General features: G+C 52.7%; 15 protein-coding genes across 15 annotated transcripts; 7 read left to right on the plus strand and 8 right to left on the minus strand.

The window, feature by feature from the left end:
- The first annotated feature begins 192 nt into the window (after positions 1-192).
- On the plus strand, positions 193-1,891 carry SAICODRAFT_30183 (putative P450 oxidoreductase). The gene has a single exon (XM_019167613.1). The coding sequence runs from the start codon at positions 399-401 to the stop codon at positions 1,659-1,661; it is 1,263 nt and encodes a 420-aa protein (XP_019024620.1). The 5' UTR covers positions 193-398; the 3' UTR covers positions 1,662-1,891.
- On the minus strand, positions 1,859-5,244 carry SAICODRAFT_71069 (ARM repeat-containing protein). The gene is made up of 3 exons (XM_019170639.1): positions 4,873-5,244; positions 2,192-4,771; positions 1,859-2,078 (listed from the first exon to the last, which is right to left on the minus strand). Exons 1-3 carry the CDS (start codon positions 5,157-5,159, stop codon positions 2,030-2,032), a joined length of 2,916 nt encoding a protein of 971 aa, XP_019024621.1. The 5' UTR covers positions 5,160-5,244; the 3' UTR covers positions 1,859-2,029.
- A 237-nt stretch (positions 5,245-5,481) lies between these two features.
- Positions 5,482-7,078, plus strand: SAICODRAFT_71070 (dynein regulator). The gene is made up of 2 exons (XM_019170640.1): positions 5,482-5,818; positions 5,871-7,078. Exons 1-2 carry the CDS (start codon positions 5,573-5,575, stop codon positions 6,972-6,974), a joined length of 1,350 nt encoding a protein of 449 aa, XP_019024622.1. The 5' UTR covers positions 5,482-5,572; the 3' UTR covers positions 6,975-7,078.
- Positions 7,079-7,305: 227 nt separating this feature from the next.
- SAICODRAFT_71071 (ras-domain-containing protein) lies at positions 7,306-8,271 on the minus strand (the record flags this gene model as incomplete). Its single annotated transcript, XM_019170641.1, has 3 exons — positions 8,189-8,271; positions 8,022-8,102; positions 7,306-7,838 (listed from the first exon to the last, which is right to left on the minus strand). Exons 1-3 carry the CDS (start codon positions 8,217-8,219, stop codon positions 7,306-7,308), a joined length of 645 nt encoding a protein of 214 aa, XP_019024623.1. The 5' UTR covers positions 8,220-8,271.
- Positions 8,272-8,673: 402 nt separating this feature from the next.
- On the minus strand, positions 8,674-9,549 carry SAICODRAFT_25163 (transcription initiation factor IIE, beta subunit; the record flags this gene model as incomplete). Its single annotated transcript, XM_019166830.1, has 2 exons — positions 8,674-9,309; positions 9,364-9,549. 2 exons carry the CDS (start codon positions 9,547-9,549, stop codon positions 8,674-8,676), a joined length of 822 nt encoding a protein of 273 aa, XP_019024624.1.
- A 265-nt stretch (positions 9,550-9,814) lies between these two features.
- SAICODRAFT_92066 (mitochondrial distribution and morphology protein 35) lies at positions 9,815-10,192 on the plus strand (the record flags this gene model as incomplete). The annotated part of the gene is made up of 3 exons (XM_019171787.1): positions 9,815-9,913; positions 9,971-10,044; positions 10,101-10,192. The coding sequence occupies exons 1-3, from the start codon at positions 9,834-9,836 to the stop codon at positions 10,190-10,192; spliced, it is 246 nt and encodes an 81-aa protein (XP_019024625.1). The 5' UTR covers positions 9,815-9,833.
- A 256-nt stretch (positions 10,193-10,448) lies between these two features.
- SAICODRAFT_56323 (UDP-galactose transporter Gms1) lies at positions 10,449-11,719 on the minus strand (the record flags this gene model as incomplete). Its single annotated transcript, XM_019169437.1, has 4 exons — positions 10,449-10,667; positions 10,740-11,256; positions 11,327-11,607; positions 11,681-11,719. 4 exons carry the CDS (start codon positions 11,717-11,719, stop codon positions 10,449-10,451), a joined length of 1,056 nt encoding a protein of 351 aa, XP_019024626.1.
- Positions 11,720-12,176: 457 nt separating this feature from the next.
- On the minus strand, positions 12,177-14,166 carry SAICODRAFT_71074 (SGT1-domain-containing protein; the record flags this gene model as incomplete). The annotated part of the gene is made up of 1 exon (XM_019170642.1): positions 12,177-14,166. The coding sequence occupies exon 1, from the start codon at positions 14,097-14,099 to the stop codon at positions 12,177-12,179; it is 1,923 nt and encodes a 640-aa protein (XP_019024627.1). The 5' UTR covers positions 14,100-14,166.
- A 465-nt stretch (positions 14,167-14,631) lies between these two features.
- Positions 14,632-14,916, plus strand: SAICODRAFT_56525 (uncharacterized protein; the record flags this gene model as incomplete). Its single annotated transcript, XM_019169457.1, has 1 exon — positions 14,632-14,916. A coding segment is annotated over one exon (285 nt), but the record flags the coding sequence as incomplete, so codon positions are not given.
- Positions 14,917-15,933: 1,017 nt separating this feature from the next.
- Positions 15,934-16,338, plus strand: SAICODRAFT_48820 (PH domain-like protein; the record flags this gene model as incomplete). The annotated part of the gene is made up of 1 exon (XM_019168943.1): positions 15,934-16,338. A coding segment is annotated over one exon (405 nt), but the record flags the coding sequence as incomplete, so codon positions are not given.
- A 1,131-nt stretch (positions 16,339-17,469) lies between these two features.
- On the minus strand, positions 17,470-17,854 carry SAICODRAFT_79848 (uncharacterized protein; the record flags this gene model as incomplete). The annotated part of the gene is made up of 2 exons (XM_019171174.1): positions 17,595-17,854; positions 17,470-17,544 (listed from the first exon to the last, which is right to left on the minus strand). Coding segments are annotated over exons 1-2 (195 nt in total), but the record flags the coding sequence as incomplete, so codon positions are not given.
- A 324-nt stretch (positions 17,855-18,178) lies between these two features.
- Positions 18,179-19,879, plus strand: SAICODRAFT_65528 (uncharacterized protein; the record flags this gene model as incomplete). The annotated part of the gene is made up of 1 exon (XM_019170155.1): positions 18,179-19,879. Exon 1 carries the CDS (start codon positions 18,266-18,268, stop codon positions 19,877-19,879), a length of 1,614 nt encoding a protein of 537 aa, XP_019024631.1. The 5' UTR covers positions 18,179-18,265.
- Positions 19,880-20,036: 157 nt separating this feature from the next.
- On the minus strand, positions 20,037-21,125 carry SAICODRAFT_7223 (uncharacterized protein; the record flags this gene model as incomplete). The annotated part of the gene is made up of 1 exon (XM_019170745.1): positions 20,037-21,125. One exon carries the CDS (start codon positions 21,123-21,125, stop codon positions 20,037-20,039), a length of 1,089 nt encoding a protein of 362 aa, XP_019024632.1.
- A 950-nt stretch (positions 21,126-22,075) lies between these two features.
- SAICODRAFT_18996 (uncharacterized protein) lies at positions 22,076-24,551 on the plus strand. The gene is made up of 2 exons (XM_019166043.1): positions 22,076-22,406; positions 22,465-24,551. The coding sequence occupies exons 1-2, from the start codon at positions 22,110-22,112 to the stop codon at positions 24,352-24,354; spliced, it is 2,187 nt and encodes a 728-aa protein (XP_019024633.1). The 5' UTR covers positions 22,076-22,109; the 3' UTR covers positions 24,355-24,551.
- A 53-nt stretch (positions 24,552-24,604) lies between these two features.
- On the minus strand, positions 24,605-25,918 carry SAICODRAFT_79853 (uncharacterized protein). Its single transcript, XM_019171175.1, has 2 exons — positions 25,633-25,918; positions 24,605-25,570 (listed from the first exon to the last, which is right to left on the minus strand). The coding sequence occupies exons 1-2, from the start codon at positions 25,849-25,851 to the stop codon at positions 24,755-24,757; spliced, it is 1,035 nt and encodes a 344-aa protein (XP_019024634.1). The 5' UTR covers positions 25,852-25,918; the 3' UTR covers positions 24,605-24,754.
- Between the last annotated feature and the right edge of the window lie 195 nt (positions 25,919-26,113).

Raw genomic sequence — 26,113 nt, forward strand, 5'->3', positions numbered from 1 at the left:
GCTTAAGCTTCGAATTCATGATCGCCGACGTCCGGTCCCGAGCTCGAGGTTAATTGCGGCACCGCAAGATTGGAAGCAAAGGGCTCCTTCACGATATTTTTCATATGAAATAAATCGTTGGAGTATATAAACTCTGTTATCACCCTTTCGTCAAGTACTCGCAATGCTTACTGCGTCTACAGATGTTCGGCTTGACTGTTGTCGTCGTATTCCTCATTCTGTACCTCCTCTATCCTGACCGGGCTATCGGTACCAGGGCAAGACCTGACCTCCCCGGTCCGCGTGGCTTGCCTTTCCTTGGGAACCTTTTGCAAGTTCTTCCAGCTGTCCGTGCTCATCGCATTCTCGAGCTTGACCTTGCATGGTTCGGGAAGTACGGGAAGTTCTTCAGCCTCACAATGCCTGGTGTGGGTCGTACGATCTTCCTCTGTTCTCCAGACTCCGTCGAACATATACTGAAAACGAACTTTGAGAACTACGAGAAAGGTTGTGTCTTCAACTCCAATTTGAAGGCCCTTTTAGGCGATGGTATTTTCAATGTCGACGGACACGCGTGGAAGACGCAGAGGAAGGTTGCCAGTTATATTTTCACAGCAAGGGCGTTCAAGACTGTTATTGCACAAGTCTTTGAATCAGAGACGAACCGAGTCATTGATATCCTTCGACAGCACGCGCATACCAACCCTGACGTTCCTTTAGACTTGCAAGCACTATTCTATCGCTTCACATTGAACTCCTTCAGCTTAATTGCATTTTCGAAGGACCTCCATCTCCTCGATGATCTGGAGAAACCAGTGGAATTCTCTGAAGCTTTTGATTATGCTCAGGAGACTTGCGGTGGTCATTTTACGAAACCTTACTGGAAGTACTGGGAACGCTTTACTTCTCGCGGTCGCAAGTTCGAGAAGATGTGCAAGGTGATTGACGAAATGACGTATTCCATCATCAATGAGAAGAAGAACCAACCGAAGTACGATACACCGCCGAAAGCGGGCACTAAGGACCTCATGGACCTCTTCATGGAATATCGCGATGAAGAGGGCAACGCCTTGAACGAGAAAGAGCTCCGCGATATCATGCTGAACTTCATTCTCGCCGGCAGGGACACCACCGCCAACGTCCTCACTTGGAGTGTCCACTTGCTCCTGCTCAACAAGGAGACTGCTTCCCTTCCCTCCCCTGTCACGTACGACACAATCCGCCAACACACCTACGCTTACGCAACCCTTTATGAAACCCTCCGCTTGCGGCCCAGTGTGCCCAGGAACAGGAAACTCGCACTCAAAGATGACATCGTCCCATGCGGCGTCCAGAACGTCCTCGTCAAAGCCGGTGATAGTGTCATGTGGATTCCGTGGGCTATGGGTCGCCAAACGGATATCTGGGGCGACGACGCTCTCGAGTTCAAACCTACACGCTGGCTCGAACCGGAGACGAGCAAGTTAAAGGCCATTTCCCCGTACCAGTCTATTGCATTTCATGCGGGACCTCGTCAGTGCCTTGGGAAGGTGTTTGCAGAGCAGGAGGCTTTGAGGATGTTGTTGCCGATGACGAGCGGGTTTGAATTCGAAAGGGTTGGAAGTGCTGACGTGGGCTACGAAAAGAGTCTAACTCATCCCATGAGGGGTGGGTTATGGGTCAAGGTCAAGGAGAGAACATGATTTGTGATGTTTCTCTGCTCGTCCGAAAATGAGGCTCGCATGCATCTGTTCTTCCCGCGCCGCATGTGTTATACGAAGTATGGATACCTACCTTGTACCCAGACTCGAGCACACAGGATGAAATATTAGCACAGAAGTTACCGCGGCTATCAAGATTACCATTACTAAGTTTACCGTCTAAAACAACATACGCTCTTCCCGAGACTCCTACACTGTCGGATATACAAGGAATAACAAATGCGTAAAACCCAAACTTGAAAACCCAAAGACACCCCTCTCACTCCTCACTCCTGTTTTACATCCCACGGTTGGTGTTCAGCTCTGCCCTCTTCATCTGCTCGATCCTCTGCTTGAGCTGTGCAGTGACCTCAGCGGCCCTCTTCCAGCTCTCGATAGGTTTGCTTGCGGGGCCTGTACCTGTAGCAGGAGTGGTCGTTGGGGGAGCAGAAGAGGTACCTGAGCTCATCGAAGAGGTCGCGGGTTTGGTTGGTGATCTTAGCCCAGACGAAGCGGCATAACGACTGGTGTACGAACCCGCGGCTGAGCTTGCTCCAGATCCCAAACGAGTGATCGATGGTGGTGGCAGCTCAGACTTAGAGTCTCTCTCACATCCGTTTTCCTTGTCTTCGGACGAAGCAAGGCTTGAGGAACTTTGGGTACGACCATAGCCGAGGCCATTACTGTGATGAATGGGAGTGAATGAAGAGCTTGACGGCGTTGGGCTTCCGGGGATACCGGTGCGCAAATAACTCGTTCTCTTGACCGAGCTCGGCGGTGCCATAGTGGGCTCGGCAGACCTGGTCGGTTCCATCCTCGAGCTGGCGGGCTCTCTTGGTGCAGGAATCTCCCTCCTCGCACCAAATCCACCACCAGTTCCCAAGGCAACTCGTCTCCGTTCCCGAAGCGCCATGTTCGCATCCTGCAATTGCCTCAACAAGCTCTCATTTTGCCTCTCGAGCTCCTTCCACCTCATTTCCATTCGCTCCAATCTCGTCGCGTCTTCATCACCGACATTCTCCCTCAGCATTCTGTTCTCGTCCTCCAGATCGGCGATGCGAGCTTTGCGGTTCTCATCCATGACATCGTATTCGCTGATCAACCTCTCTGCACGTTCTGCGCGATCCTTCCACCCATCATAGCCATCCTCCGTATCGGTACCGGCGGGCATGGCGGTCCGTGGCGGGTTCTTCCTCAAAGTCTCCATCTCACGCTGGGAACGGGCCAACTCCTCCCTGGCACCTTCGAGATCAGCACGAGCACGGGTCAGCTGAGTGGTAACCGTCTTCACATTCAGCTTCTCCCTAATTTCGGCATCAGCCAGCTCGGCGTTCTTGTCACGCAAGATATCCATCTCACGCTTCATGACGCGCAGTTCATCCTCCAACGCGGCCTTCTCGGCGGGGTCAATGCCACCAGCACCACCATAGGAAGGAGCGGCAGAAGGCGCAGGTTCACGAACAAGGGAGCGTGAGGTCAAACCACGACCAACACCCAACCGTGGCTTCTCCGCAGGGGGAGCGGAGTATTCTTCTTCCCTCTCCTCGAACGCGGATGCAGGGCGACTCCTCTCTGGGCTTGACGGTGGACGCGCAACACTGCTTGGCCTCGCCAGTCCAGGCTTCGTCAGTCTGCTTGCGCCAGTGGCACCAGTAGCACCAGGAGGTCTTCTCGCAGTTGGCTTCGCCGCCAATGGCTTCTTCTCCTCCTCCGGCTCAGGCTCCGGACTAGGCGCACGCTTAACCATGGGCTTCTTGACCAAGCCGGGCTTTGCCGGGGGTCCCTTGGATAAAGGCCTCTTCGTTGCACCTGCAGGTGCCTTCGCGACAGGCTTCGGCTTCTCGGGCTTCGCCTTAACCTCCGCCTTCTCGAAGAACTCCTGAATCTTAGCTTTACGGGCCTTGTCGTCCACCCCCTCAAGGTAAGGGTTCATCGCGCGTTCACCAATGATCTTCATCAACGTACCCAATGCCTCGGCAGCGGAGGTACGAACAGGTTCGAAAGAGTCACCGAGCAACTTCACGGACTCTTCCGCGATGGACTTCTGCTCACCCTTGGAAGGAACGACCGGGGTGGTTCGCAAGCACCGTACGAGAAACTTGAGTGACTCGGACTTGACTTGCGGGTTCTTGTGCTTCAGACCAGTCTCCGTGATGTTCTCCAGAACGTCCGCAAGTCCACAGGCCTCGAAGACGGCATCCATCGCTCCAGATAACGCCTCAACCACGGACGCCTTACGTTCCTTCAACCTCTCCATCACGCAGGAGACAACCTCACTCCTCCACCTTACAAACGCACTTCGCAAACCCTTAGCTAATGCAGTCAGACACTGCGCAGCGAGCGTAACGACAGCAACGTTTGCGTCCTTCTGACAAATCCTGGCAAGCTGCGCAACAATATCGTTCAGATCGTTGTCATCCTGAATACGTGGTACCGACACCGCGATCAAGAAATCATCCAAAGCTTCCTTCCTATCCTTCCACTTAGAACTTCCCAATGCCTCCATCAGCGGTGCCTGAGGGCACTTCTTCAGCACGTCTGCGGGCTCGGAAAGGTCGAATGCGTCCATTTCTTCACCTGCCTCTTCCTCGGCGCCGTCATGGTTTTCATCACCACCCGCGTCTCCTCCACCTAGCAGTTCAGGATCCTGACACTTCAGGTATCTTTCTGGCTTCGCTTTGCCTGCTTCATCCGCGTTGAACAATGCATCAAGTTCCTTCAATTGTACCGGCTTCAGGTCGGAAAGCGCGGGTCTCAGTGCCTCGCCCAAGTATTTCCACAACTCCACTGTCAATGCTTGCGCCTCTGCTCTGACATTCTTATCAGTGTGACCGAACAACTTCGGCAGGACTGCCAACACAGGCTTTGGTGGTACGACCTTGACACCGTATGCATGTACAAGTTCTCTGAGTGCCGCTGTTGCTGCTGCGACAAGTTTTGGGAGTTTGTGAGAGAGGAAGGGGATAAAGTCATCGAGAATTGGCTGAGCCGATGGAGGGTTGTCGAGGTACGAGGCGTAAAGAAGCAGAAGGTCTTTAGCGAGCGCTTTCGTGCCGGGACGCGTCGATGGAAGGGCCTTCTCGATTAAGGTTGGGAGGACAACGGGACGTGTTCTGCGTACATGTCAGCGACCGTGCGATGCGATTGCGGGTAGACAACGAGCATACATAGCCGAAGCCACATGCCGTGTGCCAACCCGGCGATAAAAGCATACCTATTCGCGCATTGCGCACCGCCAAACTCCACGTATGCCTTCGTACACGCGATACCCTTCTCCATTGCGACGACATTACTATCTCCCACTACCTTCTTCCACATCCCGTCATCTCTGAATTCCCTGAAAATGGGGTCCGTTTCATCTGCAGTCTTCGAAAATGCGTTCGTAGCCTCTTCGTAAGCCTCTGAGCGGACCTTCCAGGACGTATGCGTGAGACGCTGGGGGAGCGGAATGGAGGAGAAGTCCTCTTGAGGAGGCGCACCGCCGTCCGGAAACTCGTTCATGGCTATTATGACTGATCAGAAGTAATTGTCGAAGTTGCTGAGCTCCTGATGCCCTTACGGTGCTGATGGTGATCTGATGTTTGGGTGATCGTACTTTGTTTTGAATCGAGCGCTGGCCCAGCAACCATCAGGCACATGAGTGTACGAAGGACAACACGTTTCCTCGGAGCAATAGAATCGAAGACACATCAACCTGTTTTTTAAGGCATGTTTAAGATAGTAAACGAATTTCCTTGCTTCATTCATGGCCTTTACCTGCCTCCTCCTGCGCTGTACGTAGGCACTGCATGCCGGTGGTCGGTCGTATACTCCCAGCCGCTCCGTCCAACAACTTCTCCAATTCTCGATCGTCAATCTCAATTGCGTTCTCTCGGTCTCTTAGAATCCTCCTATAGCCAGCGGAACCGTTCTTCATGGCGACAAACGGCTCAGCAGCCGCATACAACCCACCACCATCCGTCCTCGGCCCAAAGCAACGGACAGATCTCCACCTGTCACTGCTGGCGTACCTCCAATCGCATGGATTTGAGCGAGCATATACTGCACTACGAGACGACCTACAAGAAAAGGGTGGTCTGGACGCTGGGGCAGAGGACGACAAGAAGTATGTGGGGCTATTGGAGAGGAAATGGAGCAGCGTCGTGCGATTACAGAAGAAGGTCACTTGTTTCGTAACCTTGATGCCTGATATATGCTAATGTATACATACAGAACATGGAGCTGGAAGGGAAGCTTAACTCGCTCTCACTCGACCTGAAATCCACCACATCATCACCAGGCCCGAACGACACGACGACAGCTACCACCAATTCCCTGCCTCGAACTTCAACACTGCGGCATACATTAACATCGCACCGCGATCAAATAAACTCGTGCGCATTCCATCCGAAATACACTCTTCTGCTTACCGCCTCAGACGACACCACTGTCAAACTCTGGGACCACGATGCTGGATCTCTGGAGCAAACCTTGCGTGGACATACAAAATCCGTCCTAGCAGTTGACTGGTCAGAAGACGGAAAGAGAGCTATCAGTGCTGGTGCAGATACGCTTGTGAAGGTCTGGGAAGACGAAGGGAAGGGTAATGGATGGGCGTGTGTACGGACACTGGTCGGGCACGAGCACTCAGTACATGCTGTCAAGTTCCTACCGGGTAACGACGGACGAGCAATAAGCGGAGGCAGAGACACGACAGTCAGGGTATGGGATACCGCCACAGGTTTTTGTCTCAAGACTATCATCATCGGCGGCGGAAACGAGTGGATCCGGTCTATCTCGCCTTCAACACCACCCACCACCGCCGGCGCAGCGTGGAGCAACCTCGTTGCTGTAGCAGGGAACGATCAAATGGCCCGCATCATCGATATCGGATCCACTGACAGCACCCCCAAATCTGAACTCGTGGGTCGGCATTCCCACGTTATCGAAGCTGTGGCATACGCGCCAGCTACGGCGTCCTCGTATCTGCACACACTCGCCAAGATCCCGAAATCGACGCCTACAACATTCCTTGCTTCTGCATCTCGAGACCGCTCCATCACCATCACTACTTCCACTAACATCCCCGTCCTCACCCTGAATGGGCACGACAATTGGGTACGAGCGGTTTCGTGGCATCCGTCTGGTCGGTATTTGCTGAGTGCCAGTGATGATCGGAGCGTGAGAGTCTGGGATCTGGAGCAGGAGGGACGGTGTGTCAGGGTACTTGACGACGCGCAAATTGGGTTCGTCAACTGCTTAGCTGGTGACAAGGAAGGGAAGGTATGGGCTACTGGCGGTGCGGAGGGTGAGGCCAGGGTTTGGGGCACCGCGTAATGCTGCGAGAATGGCTGAGTGAAGCTGCGATAGATCGAAATCGGCATCGATAACGGGGGTTGTTTCTGCATATCTATTTCTTCGGGGCGTACATGTGTACGGAGTTCTTGTTTGTCATATCAAGGGTCTTAGGGTCGGTATACTGCAATACACATAATGTAATGGGGATCTAGAAGTCAACAGCACATCACAGCACATCATTCGAAGGACGAGAACATGGCCCACACATTCAAGTAATGCAAAATTCCAATCCAATCCATTTTATCAATACCACCCGCACCGATATTAGTATAGCACCCCTATCTTTCCTAAGCGAACTTTAACCCCACATTTAGAGGTCAGCATCATCCTCATCAGGCAAAGGCATAGCCGCGGCCTGAGCCATCTCCTGCTCGTACTGCGCAACGAGCGCAGCATCGACCTGAACCTCCGGAGGCGCAAGCGCAGGGGAGGCAACGAACTCCAAAGACTGGTTTCCGACCAACTTACGCGCCAACCACAAGAAAGGCTTCTCGAAGTTGTAGTTAGACTTGGCGGAGATATCGTAGTACTGAAGGTTCTTCTTGCGGTGGAAGGTAATGGTCTTGGCCTTGACCTTGCGCTCCTTGACGTCGACCTTGTTACCGCAGAGAACGATGGGAATGTTCTCGCAGACACGGACGAGGTCACGGTGCCAGTTTGGTACGTTCTTGTAGGTGATACGGGAGGTGACGTCGAACATGATGATGGCGCACTGTCCCTGGATGTAGTAACCGTCACGGAGACCACCGAACTTCTCCTGACCGGCGGTATCCCAGGTGTTGAAGCAGATCTGACCGAAGTTGGTGTGGAAGTGGATAGGGTGGACCTCAACACCGAGGGTGGCTATGACGAAATGTTAGGATAATCACATTGGTAAAAGAAGAGAAGAGGGAGTGTCGGACGTGAATGCGGGTGTAAACCGTCGTCCTGTCACGCTCAATGGCCCAAACGCTTCTGGACGGCGTTCCACTCGCAACAAAGCAACACACCGTCCCAAACACCCCAGTTCTCGTGGAAAAGACTTACCGATATACTTCTTCTCGAACTCACCAGTCAAGTGACGCTTGACGAAGGTAGTCTTACCCGTACCACCGTCACCGACCAAAACTGCAAAACAAACGTCAGCCGCCGCTCACGACAACATAGCAACCTCGCTCCAATTGATCAAGGAGAAAGGTCGAGGAAAGACATACCGAGCTTGAAGGTAGGAACGTTCTCGGCCATTGTTATTATGTGTGTGATGTGGGAATTGACGAAGGGAGTCTGCGTCCTCTTGCGTTTGTGTTGTTGATTTTTCGGAGCGAGCGTGACGACGAACGAAGAAACCAAACTGCAGGTGGCGACCGACGAAGACAATGGAATGAAGATTTGTGAATGGGAAAGTCATTGAGAAACTACTGTTTTACGTTCAGATTACGAATCGCCTTTTACAAGATACGCAAGACGTCTTGCGGGATCACGTGCAAGGCGGGTTGTCGATCCTGGAAATTCTAAAGATATCAATTCTCAGCGTCCACCTCATACTGGAGGTAGCGAGATCTACCGCATACTACGCTATGTGCGGCGAAATATGTAGGCTAGAAGCTCGATCATGCGACGTGTAATGCCCTCAGCCCGTAAGGCTCCTCACCGCTCGATGCTCACGGTTCACTGTTTCCGCACTCCAATGTAAACCATCTCATGTGCTCTGCCCCTTGAATCCCTGATAATCCTTCAGAATACCCGCCATATGTGTATTAGTCTCCTTTCCCCTCCTCCTCTTCGGCCTCTTCACCTTGTCATCCACAACCGCCTTCACCTTCACCGTACTAGGATCCACACTTGTAGGCTTCAATCCAAACTTCTCCAACTCGGCAGGTACATCAGCTTCAGGCGGTAGTCTGAGGGAATTCCACATGTTCTTGAATTCGTCGTCAATTCCACCCAGTTCCCCACCGGTGTTGGCCCAGGTCATGCGTAGGGTCTTCTCGGCGTTTTGGGCACGGAGGACGAGAATTTTGCCTTCATGTTCGGCTTGTTCGCAGCCTGCAACGACATCTGACCAGGATTCCTTCAGATCTTTTATGGACATGCCTTTCATCGTCGTCTCTGCCCTCTGGCGGAGGAATTGGACAAGGGAGGGAACATCGTACACAGGGTGTTCAGGGGCGTAGGAGTATGTATCTGAGGCTGGATCATAGCGGATTTTGACGGAGGTTGAGGAGGAGGCAGAGGACAGGGAGAAGAGGCGGGTTAAGGTTCTGTGGGTGCTTGAGTTGAGGGGGATGTTGAGGTAGGAGAATAAATCAAGGGATTTCATCGGAGCGCCTTTTTCCTGTACCATCCTGTCAGCCAGGCATAAACGTAATGTTGACGGACGTTATGATACCTTCAACTTATCCTCCGCATACTTGACCTGCGTCAACAAATGATTCCCGCTCCCCGTATCCGCAGGCTGCGAGTATACAATTGGCTGAGCCTTCTTGGACTTCTTCTTTGGTGTGCCAGGATCGCTTGGATATCCAGGACTTCCGACAGACACGACCTCCACATCCTCCGCTGGCCGCTTCACCATCGCTCTCTGGATCGTCGGGATCGCTCGGGGCTTCTGTGCCGCGGCCTGCTCATTGCATTAGGACCCTTTCATCCAATTCATCTCTTCACGTCAGAGCAGCATACATTCCGTAGTAGATCTGACATCTCGCCGGTGTAAATGTATGGTATTTACTTCGTCGTTCAGTTCATCGCGGTGTTTACGTACGACGTACCTCCATGCAGGTTCATGCAATATCGGGATCGTCCTCGACGTAACCTCCAAACCGAATCTTCCATTTATTCAATCACGAACAACAACGAACAATGTCGGCAAGCGTAGGACCCGATTGTACCGAACTGAAGCAGAAGTACGACTCGTGCTTCAACGACTGGTATGCGAACAAGTACGTCGTCTCTTTTCCCGGTTGTCATTTGGACAGGAATTGATCTGATGAGCACAGGTTCTTGAAGGGAGTTGCGACAGTGAATGAGTGCGAGGACACGTTCGTTGACTATAAAGCCTGTGTTATGGTAAGTGTTGCGTCAGCGTGAGAGAAGGAGGACCGAGTGCTGACAATGACGTACAGAAAGCCTTGAAGGAGAAGAAAATTGACGTTATGCTCGATGAGGCCCGGAAAGAGGCGCCGTTCGAGAAGGGTGGCAAGTTCAACTCTGGCATGTAGACGGCTCTCGATTCGAGATGTATGATATGGAGGGAGGATCTTGCATGGGCTCAGAAAATGTATCGGTAGAAGACCGTCAAGGATCGAAGCCATTGAATGAATTATAATCCGTCGCAGACGTAATTTATCAAACGAAAAATCGCGCAAAGGGCCAAGAATCGTCCCGTTCCCCATCTATCATATATCATGTCGAGTGTCCACACGAAACATCACCACAAGCTGTCATTCATCGCACATCCTCATCCCTACGATCTGCCTAGGCCTGCCTCTCATCCTTCTTCCCATTCTCATGGGGCGCATGTGCCGGTGCAGGCAAATACCCGTCCTTCTTTGGTGCGTCCGGCTTCGTATAAAGGTACGTAGCAAACAACACCACACTACACCCGATCACGAAGTTCATCGTGATGACGAAAGAGAAGAGGTAAACGGATGCGATGAACGAAATCAAAATAGAGACGGAGGTCGCGAAGTTTTTCTATCGCCTGAAGTCAGTACGAGGAAAATAACGAAGGGTGGGAAGGGTAGGGGAGGAGAGGGGAGCAAGTACCATGATGTTATCCGCATACGCAACACACAACGCAACCACAATCCCCCCAGCCGCCTGCAAGATAATCGCACCCCACACAACCGGATTATACCCCCAAAAGAACCCCAAATCCCGAATCTGTACACCATCTTTGGACACCATTCCAATGATCGCCGGGACGAGTGAGAAACACGAAAGCTGGACGTTTCGGACCCAGAGGGTTGCGGAAGTGCCTTTGAGGACTTTTTCGAAGTAGACGCCTGCGAGGCCGGAGATTAGACATGCGACTAACACGGCGAAGAGGCCCAGGGTTGGCTTCATGTCTGTTGTGGTGTGGGAGGCGGCGGGGGAGGAGGTGGTGGTGGAGGTGGGGAGTTGTACGATTGCGACACCGGCCGTGAGGAGGATGAGTGAGATCCATTTGAGGAGGGAGAGAGAGCGGTGGAGCATCGTGACGGAAAAGAGTGCTGTTGTGAGGATTTTTAGCTGGTAGGTTACTTGAAAGCTTGCTGCGTCCAAATTCGACACCGCAACATATCTGTGCTCTCCATATCAGCACTCTGTACCTCGATCAACCATGAGCATAGCAAAGGGGATAAGGAACGCACTGTAGGTTATTCTGCAACGTATACAACGCAGCCGGGATCATCAACTTCCAAGCATCCCCCCCAAAAACCTCCTTCCCAAACGCACGCAACGAAAAACTCGCACCATCCCGTCTCTTCCCGTCACGCAATGCGATAGCGGCACAGATGAAGAGTTTGATTACTTCGTTGAGGAAGACTGCGGTGGAGGTGAAGTAGCGGGGAGCGTTGGGGGTGGTGGTTGAGGTTGGCATGATGCGGGAGTAGTGCATTACGAGGATGAGGGCGGAGTTCTGGACGGTGAGCTGTGGAGGGTTGGAGGTTAGTGATTGGACATGGGAGGAGAGGGATGGGGAGGGAGGGAGGAAGGAGACGAACGGTGACGAGGGATATGTATTTGAGGGGAATGCCCCACATTGTAGCGTTTGCGTCCACCATTGTCGTCGCAGTCGCAGTCGCAGTCGCAGTAGTAGTAATAGTAATAGTAGAGACTGTTCTTCAAACTGCCTTCTCAATCGACCGTGCGTCTTGAGGTACCGGTGTACAACGTGCTGCAGAGGAGACCCTGAAGCTTATAGCGTGCCAAGAAACGGAGATTGAGAAACGACAAAGTTGACACGTCCGTATTAGATAAGGACAGCCGTTTCCCTAACCGAAACTGTCCGTGCGGGTCGGGATTTGTAGTATTGAAGCCCAGCTGTATGGGTAACCTTATTTCCCGCGTCGTCGGCAGCAAGTCACCTCAATTGCAATTACGCCAAGTCTGGCCGCGGGGGAATGCGGCAGGACGTCACCCCAAGATTTGAACAACACGACAGACATAAAGAAGAGATTGATCGGGTTTGGGGGAAAGAGAGAAGATGGATCGATCATTCTAGGTGCTACTACTGCTGCCTTCGTCATTCGGCAGACTTATCCCCATCCTCGCAAGCAAATTCCCTCCTGGTCCTGCCAGTCCACCCTGACTTTTGAAACTTTCCAACATGTTCTTCGCAAGGTTGAAGTCAATGTCAAGCTCGCGGTCATCTTCATCTTCCTCTGTGGCAAAGGTCTGACCGATGCTCGTGCCGGCAAGCTCAGCGTCCATGGCATCCATGACATCCTGCAGGGACTTCTCCTCCTTGTCATCAACCTCCTCAAACCTAGCTTTACCCTTCCCCTTATCTGCCTTTCCGTCCCCTTCCGCTTTTTGGGCGACATTGGATGCTGGTGTGAAACCGGGCAGTTTCGCAAGATCCAGTGTTTCAGTCAACATCTTCATGAAGTCTTCCTCATTGAACTCCACATCACCATCTGCTGCATCAAAATCATCCGCATCCTCATCTTCTTCATCAAAATCCTCATCGAAGAAGTCATCTTCAAACTCTGCGCCTTCAAACCCAGCATTCTCATTGTTCAAGAAATTGCCGAATTTATCCACCATCTCCCGCAATTTTCTTGCGGTTCGTGACTCTTGTTCATCATCTTCTCCTTCCTCGTCTGTATACGCTGTCGCAGCACCTCTCCGCTCATCCAAGAGTTTCTCCAAGTCATCCTGATCCACCTCCATCCACTTGTCATCATCCGCTTCTGTATCCCACTTTTCAAGATCCTCATCAGAGGGTAATGGAGTTTCCTTCAATATCCGCAACACCTGTCCAACAGGGGACGTGGCATCTTGCCGCTCAGCTGTCTTGACCTTCACAAATGCCTCCTTCGCCGTCTTCTCAACCTTCTTCCATCCCGCCGACCCCACCATCTCATCTCGGAAGAATCCTTGACCTTTCAGCTGATCAATGAACTTCGCCCACTTGGGATCACTTGCAAAGTCGTACTCCTCAACATTGATCTCATCTCCGCGTTGGTCCACGACGGCCCCAGCACACATCATCTCAAATCCGCACGCGACCTTCATTCCTGTCTCAGCCTCCTCATATCCAGGTCTTCCTGGCCTGGGCATAACACCCGCGTTCACAAATGGTCTGGGTGGATCAAATCTCTGTCCTCTGATTTGGGCATAAAGTGTCTTTGTGAATCTTGCCGTAATAATGACACTATCATCTGGTGAAAACAATGTCATGCGTGAACATGCTGCAAGTGAGACAGCGTCGCGGGTGTAGAAAGCATCGATTGCAGGTGCGATGAGTTTTGGATTTGTGTGGAGGATTTGCGCGAGGCTTCTTGGTACTGTGATTCGTGCTCGGTGGAGGTGGTCGCGGGCTTCGGCTGGGTAGTCTTTTGTGCGGCTGAGGGCCTCCTTGGTGATCTTCTTGTCCACAAGCAATGTTGCTGATGCATTCCGGAGCACACTCAGGGCTTTCACCTGGCTTAACTCTTCATCATCAATACTTTTCTGAGCCTGCTCAGGGGGGATGATGACAACGTCGCCTTGTCGCAGCCATACTCGATTGTCCGCATTGTCAGGGTTCAGCCATCGAGGAAGGACGTGAGCAGCTTCAATCAATAGAAACTCTCCATCTGTATCAGTCACCTGTATGCCGATGTCGTCAAACCTCATACTGAGCTGGTGTAGGATGTAGACAATGAGCCATTCGTCATCAATGCATTCACCGAACTTCGTGGAGCCTTTCAGGCAGGGTTCACCATGACTTGTAGTCAGCTCCAGTCCAAACTCCTCCTTTTGCCAGATGTAATCCTTCAACCAAGGCTCATCCCTCATAGCGACTGCAGCTTGCTTCGCCTCGTTGAGCTTTGCTTCGCGTACCTCCTTACTGGTCACACCATTGCCAACCATGAAGACAGTGTACTCTACAGCGTCCTCATTCCGCGCAGCATCGTACTTCCACAAGTCGTCCATTGCCTTCGACTGCTCAAGTCGTGCCCATATGCTTCCTTGACCGGTCAGTTGGTCGCCTCTTCCAACGTTCCAAGTTCGACTTTGACGGCGCGGCCGTGGCTGCACTTTCTGGGCCCCGGGCGCTCCACACGCAAGGACTCAACAACAACCAACCCCAACTTACGGCGTCGACCACGACAGCGACTAGAGAGCGAGAACAGACACGATGGCGACGCGAATCGCAACTTATGACTTCCCCGGTACTACGGCTGATGAGTTACCACTGAGAGCAGGGGAGCGCGTGAAGGTTATCAAGAATGATGAGGGTTTCGGAGATGGGTGGTGGATGGGGGTGAATGAGAGGGGTGAGACGGGGTTGTTCCCGGTTGTTTATACTGTTCCGGCAAGTGTGGCGAGCGCAAGTGGAGGGAGTGCTGGTGGGAGTAGGGAGGAGGAGACATTAGTCGATAGTCGGAGTGCGAGCTCGGCGAGTGGGAGTGCGGACAGGCCGTCGGTGGAGAGGACGAGTAGTGAGGCTGCTGTTGGCTTTACTATGACTGAAATTGACTCTGCAATCGAGGAATTGAGCGGACGGTCATCGCCTGGCGTATTCCTCCCTCACAACGACTTTGAAGACGACGTTCGCTCTTGGTCGCCGGAGAGCGTAGCGGAATGGATCGCGGCTGCCGGGTTCGAAGACGACGTCGCCGCAGCTTTTTTGGATAACGATATCTCCGGTGAGATCCTGTTGGAGCTTGATTCGGGGTCATTGAGGGATGAATTGGGGATTCGGAGTTTTGGGAAGAGATTCGAGATATTAAGGGCGATTGAGAGGTTGATGATGAGAAATGGAATGGAAGCGGAGTTGGATGTGCTCGGGATTGGTGGGGCGAGCCAGGAGAGTTTGCAGCCGCCCCTTGTGGAGATGAGGAGCGCGAGTCGGTTGAGTATGTTGGATGTGGCCGAGATGACACGGCCATCGACTTCTGGGACTGGGAGTACAGGGTCTGGAAGTGGGGATATTGTCAGGTCGCCTACGCTGCCGTTTCGGACTGAGTCTCCCGTGCCGGCATCGCCTGCTGCGACACATTTTACGAACAGTTCCCCGGTCTTGCCGCATTCGCCTTCGCTTAATTTTCGGGAGTCACCGACGATCCCGTCGTTTGCGGCGCGTTCACCTAGGTTTTCGACATTTACGGATAAGAGTCCGAGGTTCAGTACCTATGATGCCCCACCGCGACCGCAGAGTATGGCATTGTCGCCTGGTCGGAAGCCGACGTTGAGCGCTGGTGATTCTGGGTTTGGTGGATCTATCCCAAACACCCCCGAGCTCGGAAGCGTCATGCCGCCCAGTCCTACGAAAAACCCGACACTGAATGCTGTGAGGGGCTTACACAGGAAGAGTGTCTCCATGTCGCAGGTATGGCGGAAGAGTACGTTGATCGAGGAAGAAGAAGCCGAGGGGCATTTACGGACGATGAGTGGAGAGACATTGCGGACGCCAGATGGCAGGGCGCTTGCGCACTGGAGGCAGCAGAGTAGTTTGGGAACGATCAAGCCTCCGACATTGTTAGATTTGGCGGAAGCTACTCCAAGGGAGAGTGAGGAGGATAATTCTATGCCGCCTCCGCCACCACCCAAGTCTCCGCGAACGAGGTCACGTAGTCCGGCGAAGTTTGCTGGGGCTGGGCATGCGAGGTCGAAGACGATTGATGCGAGTACGAATGCGGCAGCTGCCAACGCGCTCAGAAAGGCGAAGAGTCAGAACGCGATGCGCCCAACTCAGGTCCGGAAGAATACGTTGACGGGACTCGATAAGGGCTTGATTGAGCTCAGTGCTGCGAAGGCGAGTGTGAGTAGTGATTGTTGTGGGTGGATGAAGAAACGTGGGAAACACGGAGTGTGGAAGGCGAGGTATTTCTGTTTGAAGGGGACGAGGTTGGCGTATTATTATTCTGACAAGGATACGAAGGAGAAAGGGTTGATCGATATCAAGAGTCATCGAGTACAGAGTGCGGTGGACGATATCCTCGTCGTTGGAGGCGGCAAGTTCTGTTTCAAGGTCGTGCCGCCGGCGCCTGGAGCAGCTAAAGCCGCCCTGACGTTCACACCGCCCAAAGTTCACTTCCTCGCCGTCGATAACCGCGAGGAAATGAAGAAATGGGTTGGAGCGTTGATGAAAGCGACGATTGTGAACGATACCACGGTTCCGGTTATTTCGTCTTGTACTACGCCGCTTGTGCCGTTGAAGAAGGCGCAGGAGATGAAGTTGGGGAGTCCGCAGTTGGATTATTTGCCGCAATTTGAGGGGTTGGGGGGGAGTGGGTTGGGGATTCCGAAGGAGTTGATTAGGGGAGTTAGTGAGGGGAGTGTTGCTACGTTGAGTAGTGTTGGGAGGAGGGAGAAGCATGAGTTGGCGAGGACGGGGAGTGAACCGCTCTGAGAGAAGGTATGGAGAATTTCGAGTGGATCTACAGGGTGGACTTTTTGGTTTGAGTTTTCTGGGGGAAACCGTTGGATGGAGGGAAGGGATATTGGTGTTCCTGGAGTTATGTTTTGCCTTTCTCGGCGGGTGTTTTACGTTCTTTTAGTCATGGACGGTGGAGATACTGTGAATAATGTTACGTTTTATTCTTATCTGAAATCTTCACAAGCCCTCAGGTGAGCCCGTGTAATACCCAATTCGAGAGTGGTCACGGATGTAGTTTACAATCAATCTCAGGCAAACCCCGCCGCATGTGAAATGATCGCGGACGAGCAACGCAACTTGAACCATACACTCATCTCCTGGTAGGTGGATGACAGAAATGAACCTTTTCATTGGAAGTACGGTCGTAAATATCAGAATCAGAGAGTGAAGCAGCAGTACGCAACGATGACAAAAACGCGGCGGGGAAGTTGCTTGGTTCTGACGCATAACCCTTCGTCCGCTACCTATGTGGGTCAAATGGCGCAAGCGTTACACGGTTCGGGTGCTTGATACTTCGTCAGTTCATCTGAATAAAAACGATTGCATGATTCAAAGAAAGTCATATTGCACCAGTACATCAAATGAAGGACAAAGTCGCACGCGAGATCCCGCGAACATGACCAGCATGCTCTAAACCGACGTCCCTCACATCCACAACTCTTCTAAGCCTTCTCACCGCCCTTCTCTCCTTTCATGACATCCCTTGCAAGCAACCCTTCCTCTCCGCTAGCCCATCCCCAAGCCCAAACACTCGCAGCAATAAAGTAATATATCGCCGGATTGGTTGTTTGATACATCAAGATGCAGGGCAAGACGAACAACATGTACGCAACAGCTTTCGCAATCATGGACCTGGGCCAGTAAGGCGACAAGGATGACCAAGCGGCCGAGTTTAGGTCATGACGGTTCGGGTATTCCACGGCGATGGTCGCTAGTCCGAGGATGAAGTTGATTGTTTGGAGTACTGGAATGGGCTTGACGGCCAGGTCGAAAATACTGGAGGCTTATTAGCACGGAACGGACAGCTCAGGTAGTAGATCACGTACGGCGTAAGCATGTCAAAGAAAGCCTTTGGGTAAGCGTAACCCCACAGTGCCGCCCACACTTGGTAAACCGCAGCCGTGAGAGTGATGAGACGGGCAAGGTCAGTCTTGATGAGATTCCCCATGGTCCTTAGTTGATAAAGTAGAGAAAGTCGACGAAGTTTATCAGACGACGTAACACGACGTAAGGTCGAGGATTGACGAAAAAAGACCGAGGGAAGGCCAGAGAGAGTCGTGCGAACTTCGTACCAGCGAAGTCCTGAGAAGTGAATGAAGTGCGACCAGCGCTTGGAGAGTCAAGAGTACGATGGATGTTGGACTGTTGGACTGACCAGCAGGACGACGACTGATTATATTTCGCCGCAGTGCTTGGGTTAAGCCCCGGGGTTTCACGACACGCGTTCCGTCCTCGACCTTGCGTCGGGCGCCGCGCAAGCTTGCAGGCCTCGTATACTGCTGTGTGCAAAATATCCGAGATCCATACTCGAGGAATGCAAGGCAACGTCTTAGGTGGCCATGGGTGAGCTTACATAAAGGCCTCCTCCGTCCAGTTGTCGGAGCCACCCAAACGCAAACTTCGAGGTAGTCGCTGGTCCATTACCACCCTTCTCCTACCTCCTCTTCACTTCGTCGCCGGCTCGACTTTCTTTCCTTCTACCGCTGGTCGGTTCATCATGAAGTTCACAATCCGTTCCATCTTGTTTTACTTCTTCTGGTACGGCTCCCATATCGGGCTCTTCGCATATGGCTGGTGGGCACAGGCCACGAACACCCGTCTCGCCGGTCTGAACACACTCAAGTTCTCTGTCTGGTCTTCTCGTGGAGCAGGCCTTTGTCTCGCCTACGACGGGGCTCTCATTCTGCTTCCCGTCTGCCGCACTCTCGTTCGCTGGGTCAGACCAAAAGCTAAATGGCTCCCTCTGGATGAGAACCTCTGGTTTCACCGTCAGGTTGCCTATCAGATTGTGGTCTGGGCCATCGTTCACACCACAGCTCACTACGTCAACTTTTACAATGTCGAGAAGACACAGATTCGCCCGGTCAAGGCCTGGCAGATTCACTACACGGAAGCCGGAGGCATTACCGGACACGTCATGTTGCTCTGCATGGTCTTGATGTACACAACCGCCCATCACTCCATTCGAAAGCAGTGTTTCGAGGCTTTTTGGTACACGCATCACCTGGCGTTTATCTTCCTGCTTGCACTGTATACCCATGCGACAGGCTGCTTCGTCCGCGATACAGCTCAACCTTTCTCTCCCTTCGCCGGCAAGAACTTCTGGAATCACTGTCTCGGATATGAGGGCTGGCGGTTTACACTCTGGGGATTCGGATTCTATCTTCTTGAACGTCTCGCTCGGGTTGTGCGTTCGCGTAAACCGACGAATATCTCGAAAGTCGTCATGCACCCCCAAGGCGTGATCGAGTTGCAGTTCGTCAAACCCAGCTTCAACTATACTTCTGGACAATGGCTTTTCCTTAACGTTCCGGCGGTGAGCAAGCACCAATGGCATCCCTTTACGATCACGTCTGCACCTGCGGATCCATACGTGAGCGTTCATGTTCGTCAAGTTGGTGATTGGACACGCAGTCTTGGTTCGCTGCTCGGTATCGACGAGAAAACGCTAGGAATATCCGATGGTGTCGAGATGGCCTTACAGAACGGTCGTGCATTGCCAAAAATCATGGTTGACGGTCCCTTTGGTGCACCGGCTGAAGATGTCGAGACGAAGGAGATTGCGGTCCTGGTCGGCGCAGGTATCGGCGTAACTCCCTGGGCCTCCGTCCTCAAGAACATCTGGCACAACCGCCGTCTTTACATGCAAGGCCGCCGTTCCAAAGCCTCTCCTCTTCGCCGCATCGAGTTCGTCTGGATTTGCAGAGATATCGCCTCGTTCGAATGGTTCCAGGTTCTCTTGTCTGCGCTTGAACGGGACTTGGGAGAGATTGAAGATCTTCAGCTTAATATACACATCTACCTGACACAGCGTCTTGACACGGACACGGCTGCGAACATCATGATCAATTCTGCGGGCGCGCAGACTGATCCCCTCACGCGCCTTCGCGCTCGTACGCGCTTCGGGCGTCCGAATTGGAGTTCGATTTTCTTGGGCATGAGGGAAGGCATCGAGAGGGGCACTTACCTCCCCGGGCGGGAGGGAAGCTTGAAGACAGAAGTCGGTGTTTACTTTTGCGGACCCGGGCCTCTTGGGAAGACGCTGAAGGAGGAGGCAAAGAAAGCAAGCAGCGAGGAGGTTGTTTTTCCATTTTGGAAGGAGCACTTTTAAGTCTCTCATTTCGTGCATAGGATGGCGGGATGGTGAGGAGAAAGATGGTCAACGCTGGTCGTTAGCCGTTGTTCTGCTTTATTTAGGTATATTCAGCAATGTGGGAACGCATATCTTTGTGCAAGCAGATGTGTTGTTTGCCATGAATATATTTTATTCACTGAACTATTGTTTTCGGCGTTTCATCAGCATTCGCATCTTGCGATTGTTGCTGCGCGTGAACCGAAGCCTGATCATGATCAGCTGCAACATCTTTGGACGACCCGGACAATTTCACGTCCTCGCTTTCTTTCTCAGCGAGTCTCTTTTCCCATTCAGTAATCCACTCGGGTATCTTACCCGAGTTAGGCTTCTCATACGCCTTACGAATCCGTCCAAGATACTTTCGCAGTGCGTGCTCCACGTCCTCGTTTGCTTTCTCAGCGAGTTTATTCTCCCATTCAGGGATCCATTCGGGTATCGGACCTGAAGCCTTCTTATACGCCTGACGAATCCGGCTAAGAACCCTTGGCAGTATGTGCTCGGAGTCTGCCTTTTTGAACACTGCCGTGCGAAGAGCAAGAAAGTCCTTCACGTCTACAAGGCCTTCTCGGCGTTCTTCAAGAACGGCCCAGCACTCTCCAATGGTCTTCCACGGAACTCTATCATCCCACTGAAAACTCCAGAGAAGAGCCTTGTATATTTGGGGGTGACTAGGGTCGAGACCATCATCTGCCATGTCCTTTAGTAGATCGAATCCCTTCGTATAATCTCCGCTGTCTTTTACATATCCCTGTATGAGAATGGCGTACAGGTGGTAGTTCAAGAGTTTAGTTTCTCTGAGCGTCTGAACAAGCCCCTTGATCATCCATCCAATGTGTTCCGGACTGAGATGCATCAAAGTGAAAAGGCTATGAATGACTATCGAGATATGCTGCACAGGGACCGGGTGAGAGGCAAGACGAGCGTTGGTGTCAATGATTTCCATGAACATCTTCACTTTCCGTTCGGCGGCTGCCATCTCTGTGGTATCGGATGGCGCGGGTAAATCACGAACAGCCACCAGAAGTGTGGTAATGAGTGGCGGACGCAGAGAAATATTGACCTGAGCAGCTTTCTTCCACACAACCCAGGCTGCGTCCACAGAGGAAGCTTCCCCGACACGTTCCGGCTGTAGATAGAAAGAAAGCATGTGCTCGAAAGGGATGGGTGACAGTGCACCACGGTCGCCGGCATATTCCTCGATAAGGAGGGTCAAAGTATCCATGGCTTCGACGTGTTGACCATAACGAATTTTCGCCGAAACCACGCCCGAGTAAAACAATGCAGTTGGTGGTAGTTTTCTTGTGTGGACTTCATCGATCAGTGCGTTAACTTCCTCTATAGATTTGTCGCGAAAGTGAATGAGTGCTGCTCCATAAACTTTAGAATCAACATATCCGGCTATGTCTACGCCGGGAGGTTCAGATTCGAATTCCCGCGGTGGATTGGGCAGCGCTCTTGCGTATTCCCAAATCTGCGAAGCTTGTGCTGAAAGTCCGAGTTTTGTGAAGATACTCATCAAGTGCACAAATACCATTGACCCAGACGGGACTATTTTCTCCACGATATCATTGACAAGTATCTCAAGGAGCTCAAGAGGCATTTCAGAAATCGGGATATGCTGCATTGCCCTGCACATTCGGGCGATGTCCCCAGCCCGGAGAAGACCGACATCATGAAGTTTAAGATATAATTTCTCATATTGATGAACTTCATTGCTCGTGACATAATCCCGGAAACGCTCGAGTTCGCGGGAAAACGCACCTTCCGCAACCTCGGGCAGGTTAGAAGCTGTGGACCAGTCAATGCCACCCGAAGGGCGCACCCGTGCCCGTCCTTTGAATCCTCTACCGGGCGGTCGCGGTCTTTCATGTGGCGCTGACTGATGATTAGAGCGCACAGGCCTGACGTTTGCGCAACAGCTCAAAGCAGGGATCACCGGCCTCGCTGAAGAAAGCTTAGGCTGCGCAACAAGACGGCCGACACCTCGCAATCCTGGCGTTCCTAGGACCATTGCAAGAACTCGCTTACTTGCTGACGTGAAGGCGAGGTCGCGGATAGGTATTTTCGAAAGCCCTTCATCGCACGTACACTAGATATTTCTTGCGGGGCCCAGAAATCCGGCGTATCTGCACTGAGCTGCGGGTGTCGGTAGGGGTACAAACACTACACCAAGAGGAACCCTGGGGACCGCTCAACTGAGATCACCATGGCTCCCTTCAAATTCGGTCTTGAGGACCCTGATGACAGCGCAATGACCATTGATTTCGATCTCGATGATTCTCCGGACGCGACTTTACCCCGGGCCCCCATCAAGGCAGGCAGTTTGAAGACGTGGCAGAAACGACGGACGCTGAAGGCCATTGTGCATCCGTTGCTTGCTGAGGGCGTAGCGTGGATTGATACAAATGGAAAGGAAACTACGGACGTGCGGATCACTGAGCAGGAGACGAGGGTATACGGGACTGGGCTACCTGGATTGGGGATGGATCCGGACGTTGCGAAGGTATTCAGCCAACCGCCCGCTTCTCGTGTCAATTGGACTAAACCATCGTGAAATGTAGTACATCCTACAATTCGCCCACATTTTCGCCGATATACAAAAGGAGTTCACTCAGGATTTCGCACATCTTCCGTCCTTCTCAACACCCAATACACCCGCACATACCTCCCGCGTGTCGATCCCGCGCTTCTCCAGACTTTACCGCGATACCCTTTTTGCCATGGGAAAACGCCTCGCACAAGGATCACCGGCCAGCGAACTGGCTCTTGATTGTCGCTCCATCTGGCTGCTCTTCGAAGCGGTGTACTTCCCTGAGAATGGCGGCGTGGCAGAGAGTCTGATGAACTGGCTAAACTCGTACGATCCGAAACCGGCGACCGAAGATGGACAGGATATCATGACATACCGACCACCCGCCGCGCACCCCGAGTTCTGGAATTACATCTATACGGCGACGACTAGGGGGTTGTTCTCGCAAGCAGCTGAGTGTTTGAGCTATGGTGGGTTGGCGCAACAAGATCCAAGCGGACAGAAGGCGGCGGATGCGGTATCGGAGTTGTTGCGTGACGCCCCTCGACGCACGGGGAAGGGCGCACAGGATCAGAGAGAGTTCGACGGGAAATGGAGAGCGTGGCGCGGACGTGTGATTAACACCACTACAGCCATTCAGAAACAGGTCACGAATCAAAACGTGTCTGCTGCTTTCCGTCAGTTGATGGAGTTGTTAAAGGGTGACAAAGATGCCATCTTTAGTGTCGCCGAGACCCTTCCGGAGGCGGTTTGTGCACTTGCGCTGTTGTATGATCCGGTTAAGACTGCGACGTCGGATCAAGTCAAGAGGTTTTGGGAGATGGCGAATGTTGAGGGGTTCAGTATCGATTCTACCCTAGACAGCGAAGTCATCTTTGACAAGGTATGTCAAGGCGACGTTTACGGCGCACTCGTTAAATGCCACGTCCTTGGAGCCGAGCTGGGATTGTCGGCACATCTCGGTGATTTAATGGAGAAAGCGGATTTGTTGGAGAAGTTTGAGGATGAGGTCATGCAGGGAGCAGATGTGCGACAATGGTTCTTGTTGGAATTTGGAGAGCGGGTCATGGCTGGTTCGGAGGATAATTGGGAACATGCTGTTGCGTATTGGCGTGCGGCTGGTGACACTGGCATGGAACGTATGGCTCAGGCTTTGCCACGGGTACCACTCACGTCGGAGAAGAAGGCTATGAGGGTCGTGGAGGTATGCACCGAGCTCGGTCTCGATGCGGAAGCAGTGGAAGTTAGCACGAACTGGGCCAGAATATTGGAGAGTCAAGGCAAGGTTGGAGAAGCCTTGAAAGTATTCGATAAAGTCGAGAACGTGGCGCATATCGACCGTATCGCATGGATGCTGTTTGAGAAAGCGTTGTTGCAGGGGAAGAGACCATCACCAACCCAAGACCCGATACTCGAAGATATCTTGTCGGAACCTGGGAAGAACAGTCCCCAGCTCGCGACGTTGATCGCGCCATATGCGACGCTACACGCGTACTACCAATATCTACGCGAAGGTCAAGACGGACGAATTGGAGCTGCGGCACATTTGACGAGTATCCTCCGCGCGCCAGAGACACCTCGACACTACCTCCCCCTCCTGATCGCGGAACTATTACCGTTGTTGGATACCACCCTACCCAGATGTTTCGCCTTGAGGGATTTATTCGAGGTCGCAGCGGTCGTGGAGGAGTATTTTGATGTCTCTACGCAGAATGAGACGAGGGAGGAGGGTGTGCGGTTGTTGCAGGAGGCGCTGGATAATGCGAGAGCTGCCGTAGGTAAGAGAGGATGGGAGAGTGGGGATTGGAGAGGGGGAGTTGCGGGGGGGATGAGGAAGGCGGAGGATGTTGTTGCGTTGGTTAGGATGCAGATTGTTAGGACGGTTGGGAGGGGGTGGGTTGATGGTGAGGAGGGTGTGTAGGGGAGGGTAGGGAGGGAATGGGGGTTGTCTTGCTGTGCGGGACGGAGATGATCATAGAGGCTAGCGACATTTGGGATTGGATTCTAGTATTTTCGTATTCGAATACAATAATAGAGAGGGATATCTTCATATCCTGCCTTGGTTCAGGGTTGTTGCAAATGGCAATGTCGAGGATAGTTGTAAGAGATTGGCCAAGGAATAATAAGAGTTCGTTTCTATTAGGCATATATGTTTCATGCCGCGTCTTTGTATGCTATCAACCGCTGTGTTGACCTTGTCTACTCTAGTATAAGAAACCCAATTCATAAGACACATATCCACCATGTACTTCATGCGCATCTCACGCTCTAACACCGTTCATCCATGTCGTCGATCATCAATTCCCATGCTCATGTCCAGTTCAGACAACCAACTTCCCCTTCCCCTTCTCCTCAATCTCCTCCATCCTAACCTGCTCATACTGCGCCTCACTCCCCCTCCCACCCCCACCAATAACAGCCTTCTTCGTCTTCCCCCACGCATACAACCCACTCCCACCCAAAATGGCGGCCATACCCAAGTATCTCGACCCAACGTTCGGCTCGTTGAGGACCACGATCGCGAGGAGACTTTGCGCGACACCACGGGCTGCGGTGACGATCATGTGGGTCGTTGGGGATGTCACTGAGATCTGGGTGAATGTTGCCACGGTGAGGAGGAAGGAGGAAAGACCTGTGATGAGGGAGCCGTGGAGGAATGAGCGGAGTGCGAGGGGGGAGGTGAGGGATAGCGACACCAGTGACGCATACTCGCCCGTGAAGACGAAGATTGGGAGGAGTGTGACGAACGCCATGATATTCGTCATGAAAATCATCGAAAAGACGCCTGTCTCCCCCTCCCTCTTCCCCAAAAAGATCTTGACAACAATCGTCTCCACAGCCGTCGTCAATGAACTCCCAACCCCAAGTGCGACACCAATCGTCGACGTCTGCATCTGATCTAGATCCGTGACGACCCCGAATACGAAGCCGAGCATGACGAGGCCTGCGCCGAGGAGGGAGTGAGGAGAGTATGTGGGTTTGGGGGCGAGGAAGATGGAGCCGAGGATTAGGGTGAAGGGGAGGAGGAGGCCGCGGGCGATTTGGTAGAAGGAGGCGTTTACGGCAGCGAGGCAGTAGGTCTTTGCGAGGACGCCTACGAGGCGGGCGAGTGCCAAGGGGTAGAAGGATCTCCAGACCTAGATGTCCCACAGATGTTAGCTGAGGATGTTGGCGTTGTGGGAAGAGGAATGGGACATACCCGCCATGAGGAAGAAACACCTTTCAGCCAACCCAAAGGCATCCCAACAACGGCGATACACCCCACCGCGACGAGGTACTGCATCAACAATAACGCGCTTGGCGAGTTCACGGTCGTGAGTGCATGTTTCGAGGTGAGGGTGACGAGGATTGCGGAGGATGAGTGGAAGAGGATCGTTGCAGCGACTTTCAGCTTTGAGGGTTGCTGATCTGCGGCCATATTGAAATGTTCGAAGAGGGAGGAGGGAGGAGGGATGGATGGTGTTGTGTTTTGGGTCGAGGCGGGTTGTGCACGGCCATGCAAGGGTTTCAACACCCGAGCTTTTATGAGCCGCAACGCCGCAACGTCCAACGCGTCGACCATTCGAAGGGAAGGGAAACGGTCAAGATGATCGCACTCAATATCGGTATCCTCAAGCAGAAGAAATGGCTGGCGGCCTCGGCGGCGGGCCTCTTCCTCTTCTTCCTCCTCCTGACCTTCC

The sequence above is a fragment of the Saitoella complicata genome (genome assembly GCF_001661265.1).
Source record: "Saitoella complicata NRRL Y-17804 unplaced genomic scaffold SAICOscaffold_10, whole genome shotgun sequence".
Classification (NCBI taxonomy): Eukaryota; Fungi; Ascomycota; class Saitoellomycetes; order Saitoellales; family Saitoellaceae; genus Saitoella; species Saitoella complicata.